This window comes from Theobroma cacao, chromosome 10 (genome assembly GCF_053813885.1).
Source record: "Theobroma cacao isolate CCN51 chromosome 10, ASM5381388v1, whole genome shotgun sequence".
In the NCBI taxonomy this organism is placed as follows: domain Eukaryota; kingdom Viridiplantae; phylum Streptophyta; class Magnoliopsida; order Malvales; family Malvaceae; genus Theobroma; species Theobroma cacao.
The window spans coordinates 9,702,128-9,723,638 of record NC_142648.1 but is presented as its reverse complement, the minus strand read 5'-3'; the positions used below and the strand labels follow the sequence as shown (position 1 = coordinate 9,723,638).

The following is a 21,511-nucleotide window of genomic DNA, read 5'->3' as shown; positions in this document are numbered from 1 at the left end:
TTTCAAACTTGTTTTAAGAAAGCTAGAAATAGTATGTAAATATGTTATTATGTATTTAGTTTTGAGCATGGGGAACAAGTGTTTCAAATGCTTGATACCTCTAAGAAAATCCATGTTTGTGTATGACTAGTTGATGATCGAGAATATACTTGCTTGAGATGAACCTTGTACACTTGCATTTATTTTATTTGAATCTTTGTTCTTGGATGGCAAGTGGATTTACCTATTCACTTGTAAATGAATGTTTGGATATTTAGAATCATAGCATAAAAATGTTCAATGGAGCTTACTTGAGTTATGGACTTGTAGCTAGTGATAATAAACACTAGCCATTATGCACAATGCCTAGCTTGACTGGGTAGTGGCATGGTCCTATCCCTTGATTTGGTTTCATTAGTAGTTGACATGGTTTTACCCCTTTGATATGACTTTGTTTGGTAGTTGACATAGTCTTACCCTTGATTTCATTTTGTGGTAGTTGATATGTAAAGTTGAAGCATGATTTAAGGTTGATTGAAAAATAAGATTTTCTACAAATATTTGTGAAATGAAAAATAAGATTGTGGATGTGAAAAACATTTTGAAAAGGGTTTTTAGATTACTATATATAAATATATTATGTATTAGTTTTCAACAAAGAGGGACATACACCTTAGTGTTTGTAGCACTCAATTACTTCGATCTTCAGACTAGTGTGGGTACGAGAAATTATTTTTATTTATGTATGAACATTATGATGTAAATGCTTGATATGTTTAACCACGGGATGCATGATGGATTACATAAAGTTTTGTTCCATCTAAGATTGATGCATTTATGTACATGATATATATTCCATATGCTACATGAGATGAATGAGGAAGCATGATAAATGCCATGAGATTATGTATATAATGTATGTTTCACATACTACATGAGACAATTGAGTAAGAATAAGGAATGCCATGAGGTGCGTATATGTTGTAAAATTTCATATACCTTATGAGATGAGTAAGCATGTATGTGATGGATATTCCACATCCCAAATGCTATAACTATGAGAACTCAATGAGTGTGATCGATTCGACTTTCACGGGGTGCAAGTGATGATTTTACTCCTATGATACATCATGAACACCTAAGGTGCAATGGAGATTTACATTGCTCGCCCAATCAAGCCATCACAATCTATGAGTTTAATGTTAATGGAATGATTATAATTGTTATGTTTTTGATATGTTGTATGCTAAGTTCATTTGAGCATTGTTTATGATTTATACTCCATGTCCATAGGAGAACATGCTTGGGAAATGCTTTGAGCCTTAGGGATAGTCTTAAGAGATAAATGAACTTACAGAATGGCCAAAATGCTAAATTTTGCCTAAAAATTTGGGTTTTGTGCTCAAAGTGTTGATACATATGGACTATGTATCAATACATTCTAAATAGAATGCTTCAAGAGGCTTTCTATGTGAAATGTATCAATAGATTCTCGAAAGTATCGATACATTCGAGAATGTATTGATAAATTAGTTGTAAAAAGGTTGCCTCAGTGAATTTTAATGAGAATTTCAAAGGTAAAAGAATTCCAAAGATTTATACTAAGCTGATTTCCATGCATTATTGTATGAATGATGTTGATTCAAAATGGTTCATGATTATTTTAGAAATGAAGAAAGATTTATCACGTATACGTGTTTAATATTGCATGTTTATGAAACACTCTTATCTCTTGGCTTGTCCCATTCCCATATCCACTCCTAGAGTCTTTGTGACTCACGTTATTTTTTCCATTTATTTTTCTTGCAGATCAGTGATGGCACTCTTGATAACAACTAATGTCACAAAGATGTGATCCATTCCTCTTTTGGTAGGTGATCTAGCAGCCCTAGTAGGCTAGAGGTCATGTTATGTTCCACTGACGAGTTCGTATTTATTTTGTTTTTAAATAACTGTTGCAGTAGAAGGTTACTGCATTAAGTGGAATGAAAGTTACTTTTATGTTACTATAAAAATATTATGAATGGTTGGCCATGGAATGAAAGTTTATTTTCATGAGATTATGTGTATGTTATGAATGATGGCCTGCGAGCCTATATGAGCATCTGGGATGCCTGTACAGTTTCTATATTGAATGTATTGGGTACATATTATATGAATAAAGTGTGCACACCTTTTATTTTGAGAAGTCCATAATCGTGTACTTACATTTATACATGGATGTTTATATTTACATTTATTTATGCATATATGTGATTGAAGATTGATTGAGGTTGAAAGGCTTGCTTGGGCCTAACGAGCTATACCCATCTAGGTCAATGCGTCGATCATGATCCCTCCAAAATATGGGATGTGACACCAACAATGTTCAATTCATTCTTTCACACACCCCATTATGCTGAAGAGTCCTAAGAGAAGTCCATTGTGTAAGAATCCCATTCTTTTTTAGATAATCTTGAAACTCTTAGCTAAGATATCCCCTTCCTTGATCAGATATAAGAGTGAGAATGCTCTTCCCAATTTGTTTCTTAACCTCTACTCTGTATTCTTTGAACTTTTTAAAGGATTCATATGTATATCTCATCAAATACACATAACCATAATAAGAATGGTCATCTGTGAAAGTGATGAAGTAGGAGTATCCTCTTCTAGCACTAGTATTCATAGGACAACATACATTCGAATGTACAAGTCCTAGCAACACCCTAACTCGTTCACCCTTTTTGGTGAAAGGCGACTTGGCCATCTTTCCTAGGAGACAACACTCACAAATTCCATGAGATTCATAATTAAATGGATCGATATAACTTTGTTTGTGTAACTTAGTTGAATGAGTCTCATTGATATGTCAAAGCCTACAATGCCATATGTAAAATAGTCTTGGATCATCTTTCTTTTCCTTCTTGACCTTCGTATTGAGTATGGGTATATTAAGATCAAGGATATAGAGACTATTTGAATGTGTACCTGCACCATAGTGCATTTCTCCCTTGGACAAAGAACAACAATTGCCCTTAATGCTAAATTCAAAATCATCATATAATGCCAAGTATGACACAAATATGATGTTTTGAGATATGGAAGGGACATAGTACCAGTCTCTTAATTCCAAGATCAACCCAGAAAGTAAAGATATGGTAATTGTCCCTACAACCAATGCAGCAATTTTTGCTCCATTTCCTACTCTTAGGACCATTACTCCTTTCGTTAATCCTCTACTTGTTTCCAGCGTCATTTTGTCACTACATAGGTGTGACCCACATCTAGTATCTAATACCCATGATGACGGATCAATGGTAGATAGATTGACCGCAATCATGTACATGGTCAAAGGTGAAGCTTCTAGAACCTTCTCATTATTGGACCTTGTCAATAAGGCAAAGATATCTTCCTTTATCACATCTGATCTTAATAGATGTTTGAGAACATTTCTCAACTTGATATACCAATCCAAACATTTTGGCTTGGATTTCATAATGGCATCATATATGCCTTGCAAAGTGATGTGTATTCCCATTCTATCAACTTAGACATTTAAAGAGCATATATAAGTATTCACATATTACAATCAATTTAGATGAGATAGTTAATTTTAAATTGATTGCTCCCACTATTTTCTTCAAGATGATAAGTGTCACGATCCAAATTCTGGGCCATGACTGGCGCATGAGCCTAATGGACGTAGTCCATTAAGCCCAAGCAAGCCTATTAAATAACCTTTTCACCATTCCATTAAAAGTTACTAAGCTTCATTCCATAACTTTGAATCAAAATAATACTAAACATTGCCAACTCATAGTGGCATACCGATCAAGTGTACATATATTGTCCAGACATAATTTAATAATTTACATCTCATGTACATAGTTACAACAAAAATAACTCTAGGCTTCCAGCGGAGTGACCACAGTGTAGGGGTAGCTACTGAATGCCATTGATACCTACCAAAGATACAAATCTATAAGGTCACCTCGACCTAGCTACCGGCTGCCTCTTGATCTGAAAACATGAAGTTAAAAATGGTGAGTATAAATACAGTGAGTGAACAAGAAGGGAACAAGGAAACAATAAGGAATGTTTAACGAAATCATGATGCATTCGTTTTTTTTTTCAAAATAATACAATTTATTCTAGTTCTTATTAAAACCCCTCATGAGTAATTCACTTTATGAAAAGGGTACATGCTCAACAAAGGATCTGGAGAATGAAAACTTTAATAGCATTCATGCGAATCTAATAAAATAAACGACAAGTCCTCGTTGTAGCGACGTTCAACTCTCATTATTAGCAGGACAAGGGTTTCCTCAACTGCCCGAGGGTTTCTCTTTAAACCTCCTCATTTCAAACTTAATTCATTAATTCCTTAACCATGGAAGTTCATGCTTAACTATGGTATCAAAGAAGGGGAAAATGGGACAACAACCGAACAAGGTAAGAAGCAAAACAGAAAGTTTTTCGTTGCAGCGAGATTCATTCTCGCTGCAGCGAAAAGCTACAGTAACATTCTTTCTACAACGAGATTCCGGCCAGCACCACCCCTCCAAACCCGAGAGTTTTTCACTGCAGCGAGAAATAGGGCACCAGCAAAAATTTCCCCATTCCCTCAAGCAAAGGCCACCCTGTTCACATGACCAACACAACATAAAACTCATATAATTTCCCAAAGTTTAACATGTCAAATTTCACATACATTTCAACCATATACATATTCATGAACTTTCTATAACACGCATATCTATACATGTATATATATATATATATATATTCATCATCATGCACACTTTCCCATCATCATCAGCCCATGTGCACTCCCCATTAGCACATGGCTGGGTCATCATCGGCTTATGCGCACTCCTACTCGCACATAGTCGGGCCATCATTGGCTTATGCGCACTTCTACTCGCACATAGTCGGGTCATCATCGACTTATGCACACTCCTACTCGCACATAGTTGGGTCCACATCAACATACAAAGAAGCACCCAATGCATATGATGCATATTATCATATTGTGATAACACATAAACCATTGTATAGCACATTTTCACAAGATAAAAACACTTCACCAAACGCTTGTTCTCAAGGTACATTTTTAAAGGAAAACTGGATGAAATCATTCAAGTATATTGTGCAAATAAGTTTACATTCCCAAAACAATTTTGAAATGCAAGTCCACTCACGGGTATTTGTTGAGCCTTTTATCGACTCTACCTCTCTAATTGTCCAATTGGGGAGATGGGGCTTCGTTGGAACCTATTATCACATTAGCATCACCATTGATTCAAGCCACATACTTATAAATTCTAAAAGTTTTCTCTTAGCTAGCTTTCAATGGCCATTTAAATGGTTATCTATTCTCACTACCCTTATCACTCTAAAATGAATGAACAACCCTAAATACCAATTCACCCTTAAATCTAAACACTAATCATTCTCAACACCAAAACTCAATTCTAGTGTACTACTCACCTTGGTAGCTTGTATTTGAAATTCTTTCCAAAGCTTTCAAGCTATTTTTTTGAAGCTTCCTCTTTCTCTCTCTAAAACACCAAACTAGTGAGAGAAAGTATGGAAATAAGATTTTTTTCAAGGGTTTTAAGGAGGGGGAGTGGAAGAGCACAAGGGTTTATGGAAAGAGTGCACCAAAAGCATGAAATTTGGAGCTATTTGAGGAAGGTTGTGGAGCTTTCCTATCAAGCTTTCATGGGGGATGGAAGCAACGTGAGATGAGAGGAAGAAGAAGAAGAAAACCTGCTGAAGAATGTAGAAACTGCTAGAAGAATAAGATATTTATAGCCCACGCTTATCCACTTCACTTAAATTACGAAAATACCCCTCCACAAATTAGCTTGTCCTCTTCCAATCTTTTATGCAATCTTTTACTCTTTTGACACCAGGACAAGATCCATAATGGTCTAGAAATGCTCGGGTTCATGAAAACTTAAAAATTTTGACCCAAGGTGAAAAATGACCATTTTGCCCCTACCATGAAAATCATCATCATTTTCCTTTCCTTCGTCATTTTACCCATATTTTCATTATTCATTCATGCCTTAGGCCTACTTAAGCCTTAATATTGTTTAAAACTTACTTTTAGGAGCTTACTAAGGAAATGACGAACTTACCCCTAATCAGGGATATCACGTCTACTTCTATCTACGAGTCTATAAAGGTCAAGGTCTTGCAATAACCCTCCATATCACCTTGAGAGATCTCTGCGAGGATTCTCTTAGTAAACTAGGATCCCTATCCATTCTAATCATGACCTTGAGTATGCTCAATAAACCATGATAAGTGGATTAGGTAGATAACTGAGCTTAACAATTGTATCTCTATACAACTCCTAGATCAACTAGGTGACAACACATTGCCTAAACATATCATATATGTTTCACCTAGCCACTGCCTCTATTTTCTATAATAATCAAGTTTCCAAGCATCTAGATTTTATGAAACTAGTTGAGTAAGACCCACCAATAGCTCAAACATACTCGAGTAAAAGTGTGACCTTGAGTGTGCTCAACAAGTCTTTAAATAAAAGAACAGTCAGGTTATTTTGCTATCTGGTGGAAGGTAACTTAATCATGCTAGCATGTGACTCAATATTTATCGAGGGATCTCATTATTTATTTTTATTGAAGTCTTATCTTGGCATGCATAGCATTTATTTATTGTATAACATAAATCTATCACATGCATACTACTTTGGCTAATTATGGACTTTATCTATACTAATTTCCTTGAGCCATCAAAGGAAATTAACTTGGTCAAACCTAAGGGATAACAAACAACATCTTGTAGTCTTTCCTCTCTCTTATCTTCATGGCGTTTTTGTATTTTCATCTTCGAATTGTAAAATAACTCCTAAACTAATCCTAATTCTATACTTAGATGTAAGTATTAAATTTTAGTGAAGAAACCTTGTGGTATATCCGAAGAGAGTTAAGTGAGGAGAGAATTTTACAATTCTAGAAAATCGAGAGAAAGGTAGGATGCACAGACCTTTTTCAATAAATAAATACCATGATAAAATATACATTCAATCATAGCACAATCATATTGGGCCTAAGTCCATAATCATCCACATACATCCATCAACATGAACATATAAATATTTAAAAAACTTGTCTCATTCAAATTGTTAATCATATGAAGTATTCGAGATTAGCAATTTTCCAACATTTATATTTTGTTAATTTCAAATTTTCATGTTTGCAATTTTAATACTAACTTTGGAGAGTTTTACTAATCAATATTAGTAACTCATTGACTCCTAATCTTATTAGTATAAAATTAAAATTTTGTTACAAATTAAAATAATTTTATTTTGTGTTCCTAAACATTTGGTAACTATCTTATTAATCTCATTTAATTAAAGATTGAATGTCTATTATTACCTAATCTCGTTAGAAAATATCTTAGACAATTTAATCTTTAAATTTTTTATGTCAAATCTAAATCAATTCCATGACAATGTCCAGCTACAGGCAACAGCAAACATGTCCTGATTTTATGGCATTATGGTGGCTTATTTTTAGGAATTTAATTCCCAATTAAATTTATCTTGATAGCCAACTTTTGGAACAATTTCAAAATAATTTTTGTAGGATTTCAAGAACTGATTTGTCTGTTTAAAATATTCAAAAACTGTTACCCGTAACTGTAGGTGGCTACAACGGTTTTGACTCTTTTTTGAAGTTTTTTGGTGACATAAAATTAGGAATTTAATTCCTAATTAAACTCATCTTGACAGCCAACTTATGAAAGAATTCCATAATAAGTTTTGCAAGATTTTAGGAAACCTTTTTGGCTATCTAAAACACTCTAAACCATGACTATATAGCTACAGAAGTAGTAATGATTTTGCCCACCTTTTTAGTTTCATGGTGGCTCAATTTTAGGGATTTAATTCCTTAAAATTTTTGTCAACAATTTACATAATTTATGAAACTATTTCCATAACAAAATACTCAGGCAATTGTTGCAACTAATTGCACAAATTAAAGTATATTCTTGGTTGCCAAGCTAACCAAAATCATGACTGAGACTACAACAGGTAATAGCGATTTCAACTATGTTTTGGTGGCTTTTCCATCACCATCAGCTATTGATCATGAACCTTTCTTGGAACACTTCCAGCGTATATTGATTCCTTAAATTTCCAATGTTTTATAAGACCTTTAAACCTCATTTTTATGACTGAAAATGAACTAATACCATGGCTGGACAAAATCGAATTCTGTCATTTAAATCACACCATAATGTCGTGAGATTGAATCTTTATTTGCTAAATTAATTTTGCATCTCATGCACTTGTTAATATGCAATATTTTGACATTAAAATGAGATTAATATTATGATAAATAAGGCATAAAATTAACAATTAAATCTGTCCAGAAATCAAAATAACTAGAATAAATTGTAAAACTTTAAAACATACTACTTTGTGTTGAACAAAACCCGAACATCTCATATTCCTTTTCAACAAAGCATTAACAACAATTAGACATAAAAATGTGTTAAAATCAAACCAAGGAAGGCTTTGATATTACTAATGGGTTTGTGTATGGATGACATGATCAAAATATGCACAGTGAAACAAGCATTAAAACTTGAATTAAACAACCAAATCATGGCTCCACCCCTTGGTGATATTTAGCACGTAAAGGCACAAAATTAATTAAAATTCAGAAAGTTACCTTGCCAAGTGATTTTGCAATCACAATGGCAATTCTCGAAGCAGTCCCAAGAACACCACAAGGAACAAGAACCATAGCTAATCAAGTGCTTGGCCGCCAACAATAGTACACACGATTACACACAAACATTCAGCAAGGAGAGAGCTTTTAACTATACTTTGTGCTAGCAAAGAGAATAACAATTATCCTTTTCTTCTTTTTCACATGTTGCCCAAACCTTTCTTGAAATTTTCTTCATATGCAATTTCGTCTTTCATACAAAGGGAGTGGCAGCAAAGAGAGAAAGCTTTTTTTTTCTTTTTCTAGATAAAATTAGGTTTTCATCAATTGTTAAAGTCTCTCATATCGAAAATAGTTAAAATGTGACTTATATAGTTAGGTCAAAATAACTTTAATTTTACAATTAAGCCCTCAATATTATAACACATTATAATATTGGACCCATTACTTAATTAAACTTTTTTAATTAAGTCCTTGGAAATTAAAATCAAAATCAATTTCATTTATATTTTGCAATCAAGGCATTACAATTATAAATGCCTAGTATGTGATTCTGTCTAACTTAATCATCTCACTCTCAATTTAATTTATAATGCAATCTTTGTGTATAACGCATTAGGTTCTTAACATGTTGGCAATGCAATTGATTGATGGCTTACTTCCATTAACTAAGATTGGCATCTAGCAATGCATTATGACCACCCAATTGTTAGAAGAGTCAAAAAATTGTTTGACAACCTTTCAGTGTACAGTCTTATAATGTAATTCATTCTCTTATCATATATCCTAAAGATGATAAAAGTGTGGTGCAATATCTACTTTTATTGACCTTTATATTTGTTCCTACAATTTGATCATTAGCTTTATAGAGACTTGTGAAACTCAGCTCATAATCTCCTAATCACCTTGGCCAAGGATTTGATTAAGCTAATGTCAACCAAAAACTAATGAGATATTTCTCCTTGGATCACTTGGGGTGATGATTCCTATCTTGACCACTCATTTGCCTTTATATGCTTCATACTATACCCAAAAGTATCCTATGTTTGGCATCCTTGGTTAGGCATCTGTAAGGATGAAATCAAAGCATAACACTCCACATTTAAGACAACATGGTGTCTTAAGTCCAAAGAGTAGTTACACGACTGACACATAAGAAACATTGTATAGACACTAGAGTGAAATACAAAATGCACTTCTCATATAAGGTCATGTTCAGTGAACTTGCTCATCCATGGCAAACACCCATATGCTAGTTTCAAGTATCTCTATACTTCAACTTACGGGAGAAGTTGGTTACTTCACAAGAAACATAGCATGTGTCGATCTCTGAGCATTATCGATGCCCCGTCTCAATAATACAATGATTAAGAACTTTTAAGAACAATGCTTTGATGCATAAGGATCTCAAAATTGTATTCTAAAACAATTCCTTTGTAAAGCATATATAGTTCCATGAACTTTATGTACATAAGTATAAATAAAATTTAAATCATAAACTTATAAATAAAAAACTTCCTCAATATTATTATGAATAACAAAATATCACACATAAATATCTCAAAATGCAATTTCTATGCAACCACAAATTAGCTAAGGCTCATACTAGCATATTAGTTATGTTTGAACAACATTTAATCTATGAATGAGAAGGTTAGGACAGATTGAACGTATTTTCCATTCTTACACAGAACGTCCAGTGCGTATGACAAAGGAACCTGGAAAAAGTTAATTTAGTGAGATAAAGTTGTTTGTACAACTTTCAATGCAGGACTCTTTGCTTTGGACAGCCGTATTGAGTTTTTGATAGGGTCTTAAACAACTTTATTGAGATTTTCGATCATCCCTAAATTCGGGAAATAGGAGCCTTTGGGTTTTCTTTTTCTATATGCTACTTTTTATTTTACTACACTATATTGTAATCATAGAGTCCGTGGTGGTTCAAGCTATGGTATTGAGTAATAAAATTATTAATTTTTTTTAAAAAAATAATATTTATAGTGAAATTAAAAAAGTATATGAAATTTAATAAAAAAATTGACTCATGTCCATTTAGTTATTTAGAGAAATAAATAATTAATGCAATACATTAACCTAATTACTAAAATCGAGATTTTTAATTTTAAATTCAATATGCAGCTAAAAAATACATAACAGATATAAAGGAAAGATAACCCATACAATTATTCCTTTTTGAAAATAGAACAAACCGACAAAGTTATTTTATTGATGAAATTAAGATTACATCGAGCACACCAAATATGAAACAAGTAGTAAACACTTAGAAAAATACATCACTCAAAGTAGTGCAGGACAGGAAAAACTAAAGAAAACGATAATAGCGTACGTGGATGTAAAGCAAAGCATCCCTTTCTAAGCAAGTCTAAGCCCATTCAGGAGGCATTGGTACCCCTCTCATATACCTTTTTTCCATGTAGTTTCAACTTGCAGAGGCGAGGACAGCATGCAGTAACCTTTTCAACATCAAGAGTACTGTTGAAGGATATCCATTTTGGCTTTATTATCAGGGAGCGAAGGTGATTAAATGTAACAGTTCCGGGTTCGAAAATCTCCTGGAATGATCCTAAAGAGGCCTCATCCTCTATAACGATCACCAATTTTCTGAGATTTGTCAATGTGATGAGATCTTTTACATCTGCATGGCGTGAAGGGAAGTTAAATAGTGTCTGCAGGTTGCCAAGATTGGCAAATCGCAGTCTTTCTGTCTCATAGCCACAGTCAGGAGGGAGATACAGATGCCTCAGTCGTTCCATCTTCCAGAACACATCGGGCATTCTTGATGTTGAATATTGACGATCAAGATACAGAGTCAACAAGCAGCTCAAGTCACCCATCGATGATGGAAGTTCTCCAATCCAGGCCGATGCTACATTTAAGAGTCTTAAATGGACTAGTTTTCCTATTTCGTCAGGTATTTTAAAACCCTTAACGTTATCAAGATCTAAGATTCGAAGCAGCTTGAACTTATTGACCATGGATTCCATTAGCTGCTGACTTATTCCACTATGTTCTTGCAAGGAGAAGCCTAATATAGACCTAATGGGAGGATAATGTTCATTTTCCAATCCAATATGCCCACTAAAGTTCCTCAGATTAACCGAAAGTCTGCGAATTCTACCAGTTGGCTTCATCATCTTGGTTGTGATGGATTGAAAAAAATCGTTGTGCTTGTTTTTATCATTAAGGTTTGCAACATCACAAATGTCTTCCCCTTGAGCCCTCGACAAACAAAGATCTCGCATCAGATCATGCATGCGACAAGTCTTAATCCTCCCAGTTGGACTTCTTTTTTCTACTTGAACCATGTACCTTTCAGCCATTTCATCTAAGTAACGATAAGCAACGTCCTCCATTGTCTCTTCCCCTTCATAACCGGAAACAGGTGGTATCATACCCTCCGCTATCCACAAGTTAGTCAATTTCTTTACAGATATCAGAAAATCCTCTGGGAATATGCCTAGATAAAGGAACAATGGTTTCAGTCGTTGGGGCAAATCATCATAACTTAAGGCCAGCACTTCAGGAATTGAGAAGCTTTCGTCTTGGCGGTTCAAATATGATTTAATATTTTCATGGACTTTATCCCACTCATCAAATGTCAGCTTTGTGGACAAAAGACCTCCAAGCACAGTGATGGCTAATGGCAAACCCTTACAATGTTTCACCATCTCCTTCCCTAACTTTTCCAAACCATAACCGTTTCTCGCATCTGCAAGGACATGTTTAAATTAAAATTTAAGATTACTGTCAACTTGGTCAATGAGGTGATTAGAAGCACAATTAAGGGAAATGGGTCGATATAACAACTAAGGGAAATGATGCGAATTTGTGAATTTGTCAAAGATGTGAGTAATTAAGGTGTTTAAATTAACTTGAGAACAAACAAAACAATTAAGGTGTTTAAATTAACTTGAGAACAAAGATGTGAATTTGTAAACAAAACAGCAAGCCTCTTTCGCAAGCTTGGTGACGAAGTGGAGTCAATTAGCTCAAGTATTTTATTCTTTGGCAAATACCCTACGGTTTGAGGGAGAATAAATTTGTCCTCTGAACTTTAAAATATAACACTTAATTACCTTGTGTTTATTTCTGCTTTTTGAAGAATTTTTAAAAAGTTTATATTTTATTTTACTATTAATATTAATTTAACCAAGTAAGATATATTCTGATAATATTTTTAACGGTGTCAAGAAAATTCTAGCCACAAAAACATAGGATAGTTAACTATCATATTTTACACCTCATTGTGAAAATTTATTCCGCCTGAAATCACAAGATACTTTTTTTGTTATTGCTATTAGAAGTCGTAAAACTTAGTTAGTATTTCAATAAAAGGTAACATTGGAAACAAATTTTTGATTATGGAAAAATAAACGTTATTTTCAAGTATCCTAAAATAGAAATTAGAAGTGAAAAAAGTAACAAACTAGAAGGAGATCAGTGTGTGAATAAAATAAGATGTGAGCAAGACGGGATCCAAAATATAACCCAAGTAAGAAGGTAGAAATTAAACTACTATATAACAATAAGAATGAGAAAGCATTTATAATAAGGAAGTTACGAGTGAGATATGTCAGACCTTGATCATCCGGCGGGCGAGGGAGTGCAATTCTTTGAAATAACTCCCAGCTTCTTGCCTCATTCAGGCACCGTGGTTCGTGTATATAACATCTCGGATCTGCGTGCCTGGCGACTTCTTTTTTGCGAGTGGTAAGTATTATTTTACTACCTGTGTCCTCGGTCGGGAACCCAGCACTCAAGATTTTCCAAGCATGCACATCCCAGATGTCATCAAGAACCACCAAGCATTTCTTCTTCTGTAGTTCTTTGAAGACCATTTCGGCCATGTCGTCGTCCCTCATTTTCTCAATCTCCTCTCTCTGCTCCTTACTGGGGGGACTAAGCTTGAACAAAATTTGTTCCCAAGTACTCCTCTTTTCCCATTGTTGGGATATATTTATCCACACAAAGTGATCAAAACCTTGTCTAACTTTGGCATGGCTGTAGACCTTCTTAGCAAGGGTGGTCTTTCCTATACCGCCCATGCCACAAATCGAGACAACCCGATGCTTCCTCAGGTTATCGCCTTGGCTAGTCTCTGCAAAGCCACCCGCACAACACCGCCAAACACCTCCACGACGTTCTTCACCTACCAATTTTTTCACCAATAAATTTACATCTTCGTCAACTCCAACAGGATTTTCAGGAATGTGAGGATAATTCTTCCAGAGGCTTGAACTTCTCTTCGGCTTCCGGTCAATCGCAGAATTGGAGCCCTCTGTGATGGGTAATTCCCTTATACCAAAGGCTTTCAGACTCTTTGTCAAATCAGAAATCCGGACATTGATGTCCTCCAGCTTTGAACCAAGATTGTACTTTGTTTTTACTGGGTTCCAGATTGCAAATTTTGCACCAGCTTTCTTCGTGGATTCAACTTCGAGGGCAAGGCTTTCAACGATATCTTCTATATCGTAAGCGAGAATTTGGATCTCCGCCATCCAGTTTCTTATTCTCTCATCTTTGTCTTGCTTTGCAGATGCATCTTTCAAGAACGCCTTCATCCACTGCAGCTGAGTGTTTACGTGATCCAATTCTTGGCCAACACCTTGGAAGAATTTCACTTCTCCTATTAGGAAATCGCCAAGCCTCTCCAACGCGTAAGACATGATAAACTCCGCCATGGCAACTTTTCAAGGGAAGTGTGAGGACCGAAAGGAACTGTAATCTTTGCTTTTTTTTTGGGGAAAGTTAAATAGCGAGTGGTATCATAAACTCTTGTCAGAACCGGTGTGACATTGTGCAAGGGCTACTTTGTCATCAGCAATAACTTTCTTCAAGGTTGTAAGCTTTTCGTTGAGCGAACTAGAATTATTGAGAGATTATTTGTTATTTAATTTTTTCAAAAACAGTGAATGGTATCTACACACTTTTATTAGAATGATGTGAAGACTTAATCATCAAATGACGTGTGAAGAGTTAATCTTCAACAAAACAATGACGACTTTAAGGTTGTAAGCTTTTCATTGATTTAAAGACGACTTATCCACAGATTATTTGTTTTTTTTTTAATAAAGTTAAAAAGTGATGATACGTTTTATTTATAAAATAAAATAATTATTATATAATTTAGTTTATAGAATGAAATAGAGTAGAAATTATTATTATTATAATTTATTTTCATAATTAATTAATAAAAATATTTTTAAATAGTTAAAAAAATGATAAAATTATTTTTTTATAATTTAGTTAACTATACAAGTTAACTCATTACTATAATTCAATAATATTTTTCCTTTTTAATCTTTTAATTTTATTTTCATTAAAATTTTAAAAAATATTAATAATTTATTATTCAATTATTAATATGATTTTTTCTTTCAATTTCTTTTTAATTTTTTCTCCATTTGTATTTTCAATTTAAACATTAATAATTTATTAATAAATAATTAATATAAATTTTTATTTTAATTTTTTTACTTTTTCTTTATTTTTATTTTTTATTTTTAAATTATAATTATTTTCATGACTGAATATGGTCGAATAAGATTCAAACGGAGATCCAGCCAGATCTGGTATTCAACGGTCAAATCTGATTGCGAGAAGCACCGGATCTGATGTTTTCCGATCAGATCCCACCGTTGGATCTAGCACTCTACGGCCAGATCTAGCCCCAGGGAAGCACCGATCTGGCGCCGTAGTGGCCAGATCCGGCCACATGGTGCCCAAGATTTGCGTTTTAATACACCGGTCACCTTTTCGGCGACCGACCCATGAAGAAGAAAAAAAGAAAAAGGAAAAATAGAATAAAAAAGAAAAATTATTTGTAAAATTTAAAATATTAATATTTTATATATAATTTAAACATTATTAATATTAATATGATTAAAATATTATAATATTAATATTTTAAACTATTAATGTTTTATTTATTAAATTACTAATATATTAAATTTTTAATGAGTATAAATAAAAAATAAAAAATTATTAATATTTTAATAATAATAATATTAAATTATAAAAAATATTATTAATTAAAATATTATTAATTAAAATATTATTAATTAAATTATACTAAAATATTGATATTTAAGTTATTAATTATAAATATTTTAATTAATTATAAATTATTAATATTAAACAATAAAATAAAAATAAATAATTAATATAATAAAATATATATTTTTTTTATTTTTTATTTTTTTATTCTAAAATTATTATTATCAGTCAAATATTGTAATAAATCATAATAATTATTATTACTCTATTTCATTCATTATATCAAATTATATAATACTTATTTTATTCTAATTTTATCTCATTCTATTATTATCACATAATAATTATTTTATTTTATTTTTATCTATTTCACAAATCAAATATACTCGACAGGTGAAGAAAGGCTAAACTAAGATTTTGGAATAGTCATTACTTAGAATCTCTATTCCCAACCTCAAAAATCAACCGAACAAAAGAATAAAAATCGAAAGGAATAAGAGGGAATGACTTAACTATTCCCATACCGAAAACATGCCATGAGTGGTACCCACACACTCTTGTCAAAACCACTGTGGCATTGTGCAAGGACGACTTTGTCATCAGCAATAACGTGCGAGGACTGTCATTAGTTAAAGCATTATCTTCAAGGATGTTATCAGTAATAAATATTAGGAAACAGCCAAGCTTCTGTATCACGTTAGAAATGATAAACTCCGCCATGGCACCTTTTCAAGGGAAATGTGTGGAACGCAAGGAATTGTAATATGTGCTTATTAATTAGTATTTTTTTGGGCAAGTTAAATGGCGAGAGGTGTCATATACTCTTGTCAGAACCGATGTGACATTGTGCAAGGACAGCGAGGACTGTATCATTAAAAGCAACGACTCCAAGGTTGTGAGCTTTACATTGACCTGTTGACTTGCAAAAGACTTATTTAAATATTGTTTATTATTTCATTTTTTTTGATCAAGTTATAGAATGTCGACAATTTTAGTTCACAAAATTAAATTCAATAAAATAAAATAATTATTTTAAAAATATATAATAAAATAATTATTATATAATTTAGTTAATGAAATAAAATAAAGTAAAAATTATTATTATAACTCATTTTAATATTTAGTTGATAAGAATAATTTTATAATAATTAAAAAAATAATATAATAACAAAATTACCATTTATTATAATTTTGTAAACTATTAAAATTACTCATTATTATATTTTTAATAATTTTTCCTTTTTTAATTTTTTAACTTATTTTCATTAAAATTTTAAAATATTAATAATTTATTATTAATTTCTTAATATGATTTTTTATTTCAATTTCTTTTTATTGTTTCTCTATTTGTATTTTCAATTTTAATCTTTTACTTAAAATTTAAACATTAATAATTTAATATTGAATTATTAATATAAAATTTTATTTTAATTTCTTTTAATTTTTTAATTTTTATTTGTAAATTATAATTATTTTCAATATAGAGATATTTTTTTCCAATATTTTTTTATTCTATTCATACTCATAAAATAACGTGCAAGTAGGACTTAGTCATCAACAACAGCGTGCGAAGACTTTGACATCAACAAAACACAATGACGACTTCAATGTTGTAAACTTTCCATATACCTGTTGACCGGGATAAGACTTATTCAGAGATTGCTTATTATTAATTTTTTTTTTTACGAAGTTATAGAGTGTTCACAATTTTAGTTCACGAAATAAAATAAAATAAAATAAAATAATTATTTTATAAAAATAGAATAAAAATAAATATAACAAAATGATTATTATGTAAGTTGCTTCATGCAATGAAATAGAATAAAAATTGTTATTATAATTTATTTTTATGTTTAATTGGTAAAAATAGTTTTAGAATAGTCAAAGAATAAATCATAAAATAACAAAATTACCTTTAATTATAATTTAGTAAATTAGAAAAAATTAATCAATATTATAATCTAACAATATCTTTTTTAAAATTTTTAATTTTATTTTCATTAAAATTTAAAAATATTAATAATTTATTATTAAATTATTAATATGAATTTTTATTTCAATTTCTTTTTATTTTTTCTCCATATATATTTTCATTTTTTAATCTTTTATGAAAATTTAAACATTAGTAATTGATTATTAAATTGTTAATATAAAATTTTATTTAAATTTTTTTACTTTTTTTATTTATAAATTATAATTATTTTTACTAAATAGGGATATTTTTATCCAATAAACTTTTACTCTATTCATAGTCATTGAGTAACGTGCAATGACTTACACATCAACAACACACAATGACGACTTCAATGTTGTAAACTTTCAATTGACTTATTGACCTACAGAAGACTTGTTTAGAGATTGCTCATTACCTAATTTTTTTTTTTAGGAAGTTATAGAGTGTTGGCAGTTCTGGTTTGCAAAATCGAATTAAATAAAATAAAATAATTATTTTATAGAAATAAAATAAAAAATAGAATAAAATGATTATAATGTAGTTTGATTAATAGAAAGAAATAAGGTAAGAATTGTTGTTATAATTCATTTTGATGTTTAATTGATAAAAATAAGTTTAGAATAGTTAAAGAATAAATGATAAAATAACAAATTACCCTTTATTATAATTTAGTAAATTAAAAAAATACTCATTATTATAATTTAATAATATTTTCATTTTTTAATTTTTTTATTTTATTTTCATTAAAATTTTAATATATTAATAATTCATTATTAAATTATTAATATGATTTTTCTTTCAATTTCTTTTATTTTTTCTGTATTTATATTTTCATTTTTAATCTCTTATTAAAAATTTAAAAATTAATAATTTATTATCAAATTATTAATATAAAATTTTATTTTAATTTCTTTATACTCTTTTATTTTTATTTTTTATTTGTAGATTGTTATTATTTTTAATAAATAGGGATATTTTTATCCAATAAATTTTTTATTCTATTCATAGTCATGTAATGCGTGCGAGGACGACTTAGTCATTAGCAATAGTTAGACATCAACAGAACACAATGACGACTTCGATGTCGTAAGCTTTCCATTGACTTGTTGACCTAAAGACGACTTAGTTAGAGACTGCTTATTGCTTTTTTTTTTTTTTACAAAGTTATAAAGTGTCGACAGTTTTAGTTCACGAAATAAAATAAAATAAAATAAAATAAAATAAAATATTTATTTTGTAAAAATAAAATAAAAAATATAATAAAATTGTTTTTTTTTTATAATTGAAAAAGAAAAAATTTGAACTCTACTCTTTATATAAAGAATAATACATCAATCAATGTGTCAAATGCTCGAGTATAATAAAATAATTATTGTGTAAGTTTTTTCATGAAATGAAATAAAGTAAAAATTGTTATTATAACTCATTTTGATGTTTAGTGGTAGGAGTAGTTTCAGAATAGTTAAAAAATAAATAATAAAATAACAAAATTACCTTTTATTATAATTTAGTAAATTAAAAAAATTACTCATTGTTATAATTTAATAATATTTTTAATCTTTTAATTTTATTTTCATTAAAATTTTAAAATATTAATAATTTATTATTAAATTATTAATATGATTTTTTATTTCAATTTCTTTTATTTTTTCTCTACTTGTATTTTCATTATTTAATCTTTTATTAAAAATTTAAACATTAATAATTTATTATTAAATTATTAATATAAAATTTTATTTTAATTTTATTTATATTTTTTATTTATAAATTATAATTATTTTTAATAAATAAAGATATTTTTGTCCAATAAAATTTTTTTCTATTCATAGTCATGGCATAACGTGTTCGCACTAAGTCATCAGCAAAAGTAACGACGACTTCAAGGTTGTAAGATAAATTTTTTATCAATATATTTGGCTTATCTATAACTCACTTATTTGTTATAGCATGTGCAGATAAATAGGTCACTGGTAGTGCATTGCTAGGGTTATCTTTTGACAAATCAATTTTGACATCCACTAGGTTCGTTTCCAATATATCCAATCCGCTGAGTCCGGTTTGTGTCTCTTGCTTTCAGATTAGTTTTCAGTGTGTGCTGGCACTATGTTGCCTTCTGTATCATCATGTTAAAGGTTGTATGATACGAACTTGCTTTCTTAGCAAATGTATGACTTGTATACGTTTTGTAATATGTATGAACTATATGCCAAAGGCAACATAAGTGTATTTAAATTTTAATTATATTATGAATATATTTGATATGAGAACCCTTAACTATATGTTATGCGATTGTTTCAATTTGCATTTCTGAGACTTGCTCGGGTCTCGCAAGTCTTGTCTACCTGACTCATGCACCAGTCACGGCTCTCCAATTTGAGTCGTGACCCAAAGTAACATGTCATGTAATTGTAAATAATTGAAATATGTAGGTAAAGCGACAAGAAAAGGAGCTGATTTGTGAGAGTGGGGTCTTTCTCTTTACGTACTGTGACCCTTTGTGTAGGTGAGTGCGGTGGACAGAACAAACAAAGGCTACTAATCTTTAATGATATTGTAATTTTAGTTTTTCCCTTATGTTTTCTTTTCTACTCTTTTTACCCTTCTTTTTCTAAGTGGGGTCAAAGAAAACGGAGCTATAAATAATTGAAATCTCTATGAAGGATATAGATCCATGTCACTTTGTGCACAAGTAGAGACCCCAAGAAGTTTAAAAGTATATGTATGGGTCTCCTGTTAATCATATTTTCTAGAATATTTTTATCTGTAATTGCAAAAAATTTATGTTGTGCGTGCCTCAGCTCCTGATGGGATGAGCTGATCATTTGGTGCATGAACAACTCTAATCAACTATACATCCATTAAAAATGTACTTTATTTAAATCCAATATTCAAAAAATATATTTAAAAGTATTAAATATGAATATAAAGTATTCTTATTATTTTAATAGTAAATATTAAGTCCACGATTATTTTAATAGTATTCTTATTATTAATATTTTAATGGTAAATATCAACAATAATTGCTTTAGTATCTAATTCTCCTTCTCCCATTCTCATTGATTGAAATAATTAACAAAATATGCTGTAAAGTAAACTCCCATGATTTGGTTCCATCTACATTTGTCAACTCCTAAAATGCTGGAGCAACAAATTCAATCCGATAATTTAAGTAATTTAAGCTTTCCATTAACCTAAAAAAGACTTATTCAAAGCCAGGCTGCGTTTGAGTCTGACTTCTTTGTACATAACTTCTAGATATCCATGGACGTAATATTTACTATTAAAATAATAAGAATACTTTATATTCATATTTAATACTTTTAAATATATTTTTTGAATATTGGATTTAAATAAAGTACATATTTAATCGATGTATAGTTGATTAGAGTTGTTCATGCACCAAATGATCAGCTCATCCCATTAGGAGCTAAGGCATGCACAACATAAATTTTTTGCAATTAAAGATAGAAATATTCTAGAAAATATGATTAACAGGAGACTCATACTTATACTTTAAAACTTCTTGGGGTCTCTGCTTGTGCACAAAGTGACATGGATCTATATCCTTCATAGAGATTTCAATTATTTATAGCTCCGTTTTCTTTGACCCCACTTAGAAAAAGAAGGGTAAAAAGAGTAGAAAAGAAAACATAAGGGAAAAACTAAAATTACAATATCATTAAAGATTAGTAGCCTTTGTTTGTTCTGTCCACCGCACTCACCTACACAAAGGGTCACAGTACGTAAAGAGAAAGACCCCACTCTCACAAATCAGCTCCTTTTCTTGTCGCTTTACCTACATATTTCAATTATTTACAATTACATGACATGTTACTTTGGGTCACGACTCAAATTGGAGAGC

The 21,511-nt window shown here is 30.8% G+C and overlaps 2 protein-coding genes across 2 annotated transcripts; both read right to left on the bottom strand.

Moving 5' to 3' along the window:
• Positions 1-2,443: 2,443 nt before the first annotated feature.
• LOC148760361 (uncharacterized) lies at positions 2,444-3,496 on the bottom strand. Its single transcript, XM_088810472.1, has 2 exons — positions 2,947-3,496; positions 2,444-2,730 (listed from the first exon to the last, which is right to left on the bottom strand). Exons 1-2 carry the CDS (start codon positions 3,494-3,496, stop codon positions 2,444-2,446), a joined length of 837 nt encoding a protein of 278 aa, XP_088666598.1.
• Positions 3,497-10,868: 7,372 nt separating this feature from the next.
• Positions 10,869-14,579, bottom strand: LOC18586683 (putative disease resistance protein At1g50180). The gene is made up of 2 exons (XM_018128686.2): positions 13,279-14,579; positions 10,869-12,408 (listed from the first exon to the last, which is right to left on the bottom strand). Exons 1-2 carry the CDS (start codon positions 14,378-14,380, stop codon positions 11,072-11,074), a joined length of 2,439 nt encoding a protein of 812 aa, XP_017984175.2. The 5' UTR covers positions 14,381-14,579; the 3' UTR covers positions 10,869-11,071.
• Positions 14,580-21,511: the final 6,932 nt, after the last annotated feature.

Bases quoted from the DNA above. Each gene is read 5' to 3' on its own strand.
- LOC148760361 (XM_088810472.1), bottom strand. From the start codon at position 3,496: ATGGGAATACACATCACTTTGCAAGGCATATATGATGCCATTATGAAA. The intron at 2,731-2,946 runs GTACACATTCAA...GTTGTCTCCTAG, and splicing joins AGAAATGCACTATGGTGCAG to GAAAGATGGCCAAGTCGCCT.
- LOC18586683 (XM_018128686.2), bottom strand. From the start codon at position 14,380: ATGGCGGAGTTTATCATGTCTTACGCGTTGGAGAGGCTTGGCGATTTC. The intron at 12,409-13,278 runs GTCTGACATATC...ATGTCCTTGCAG, and splicing joins TCGCCCGCCGGATGATCAAG to ATGCGAGAAACGGTTATGGT.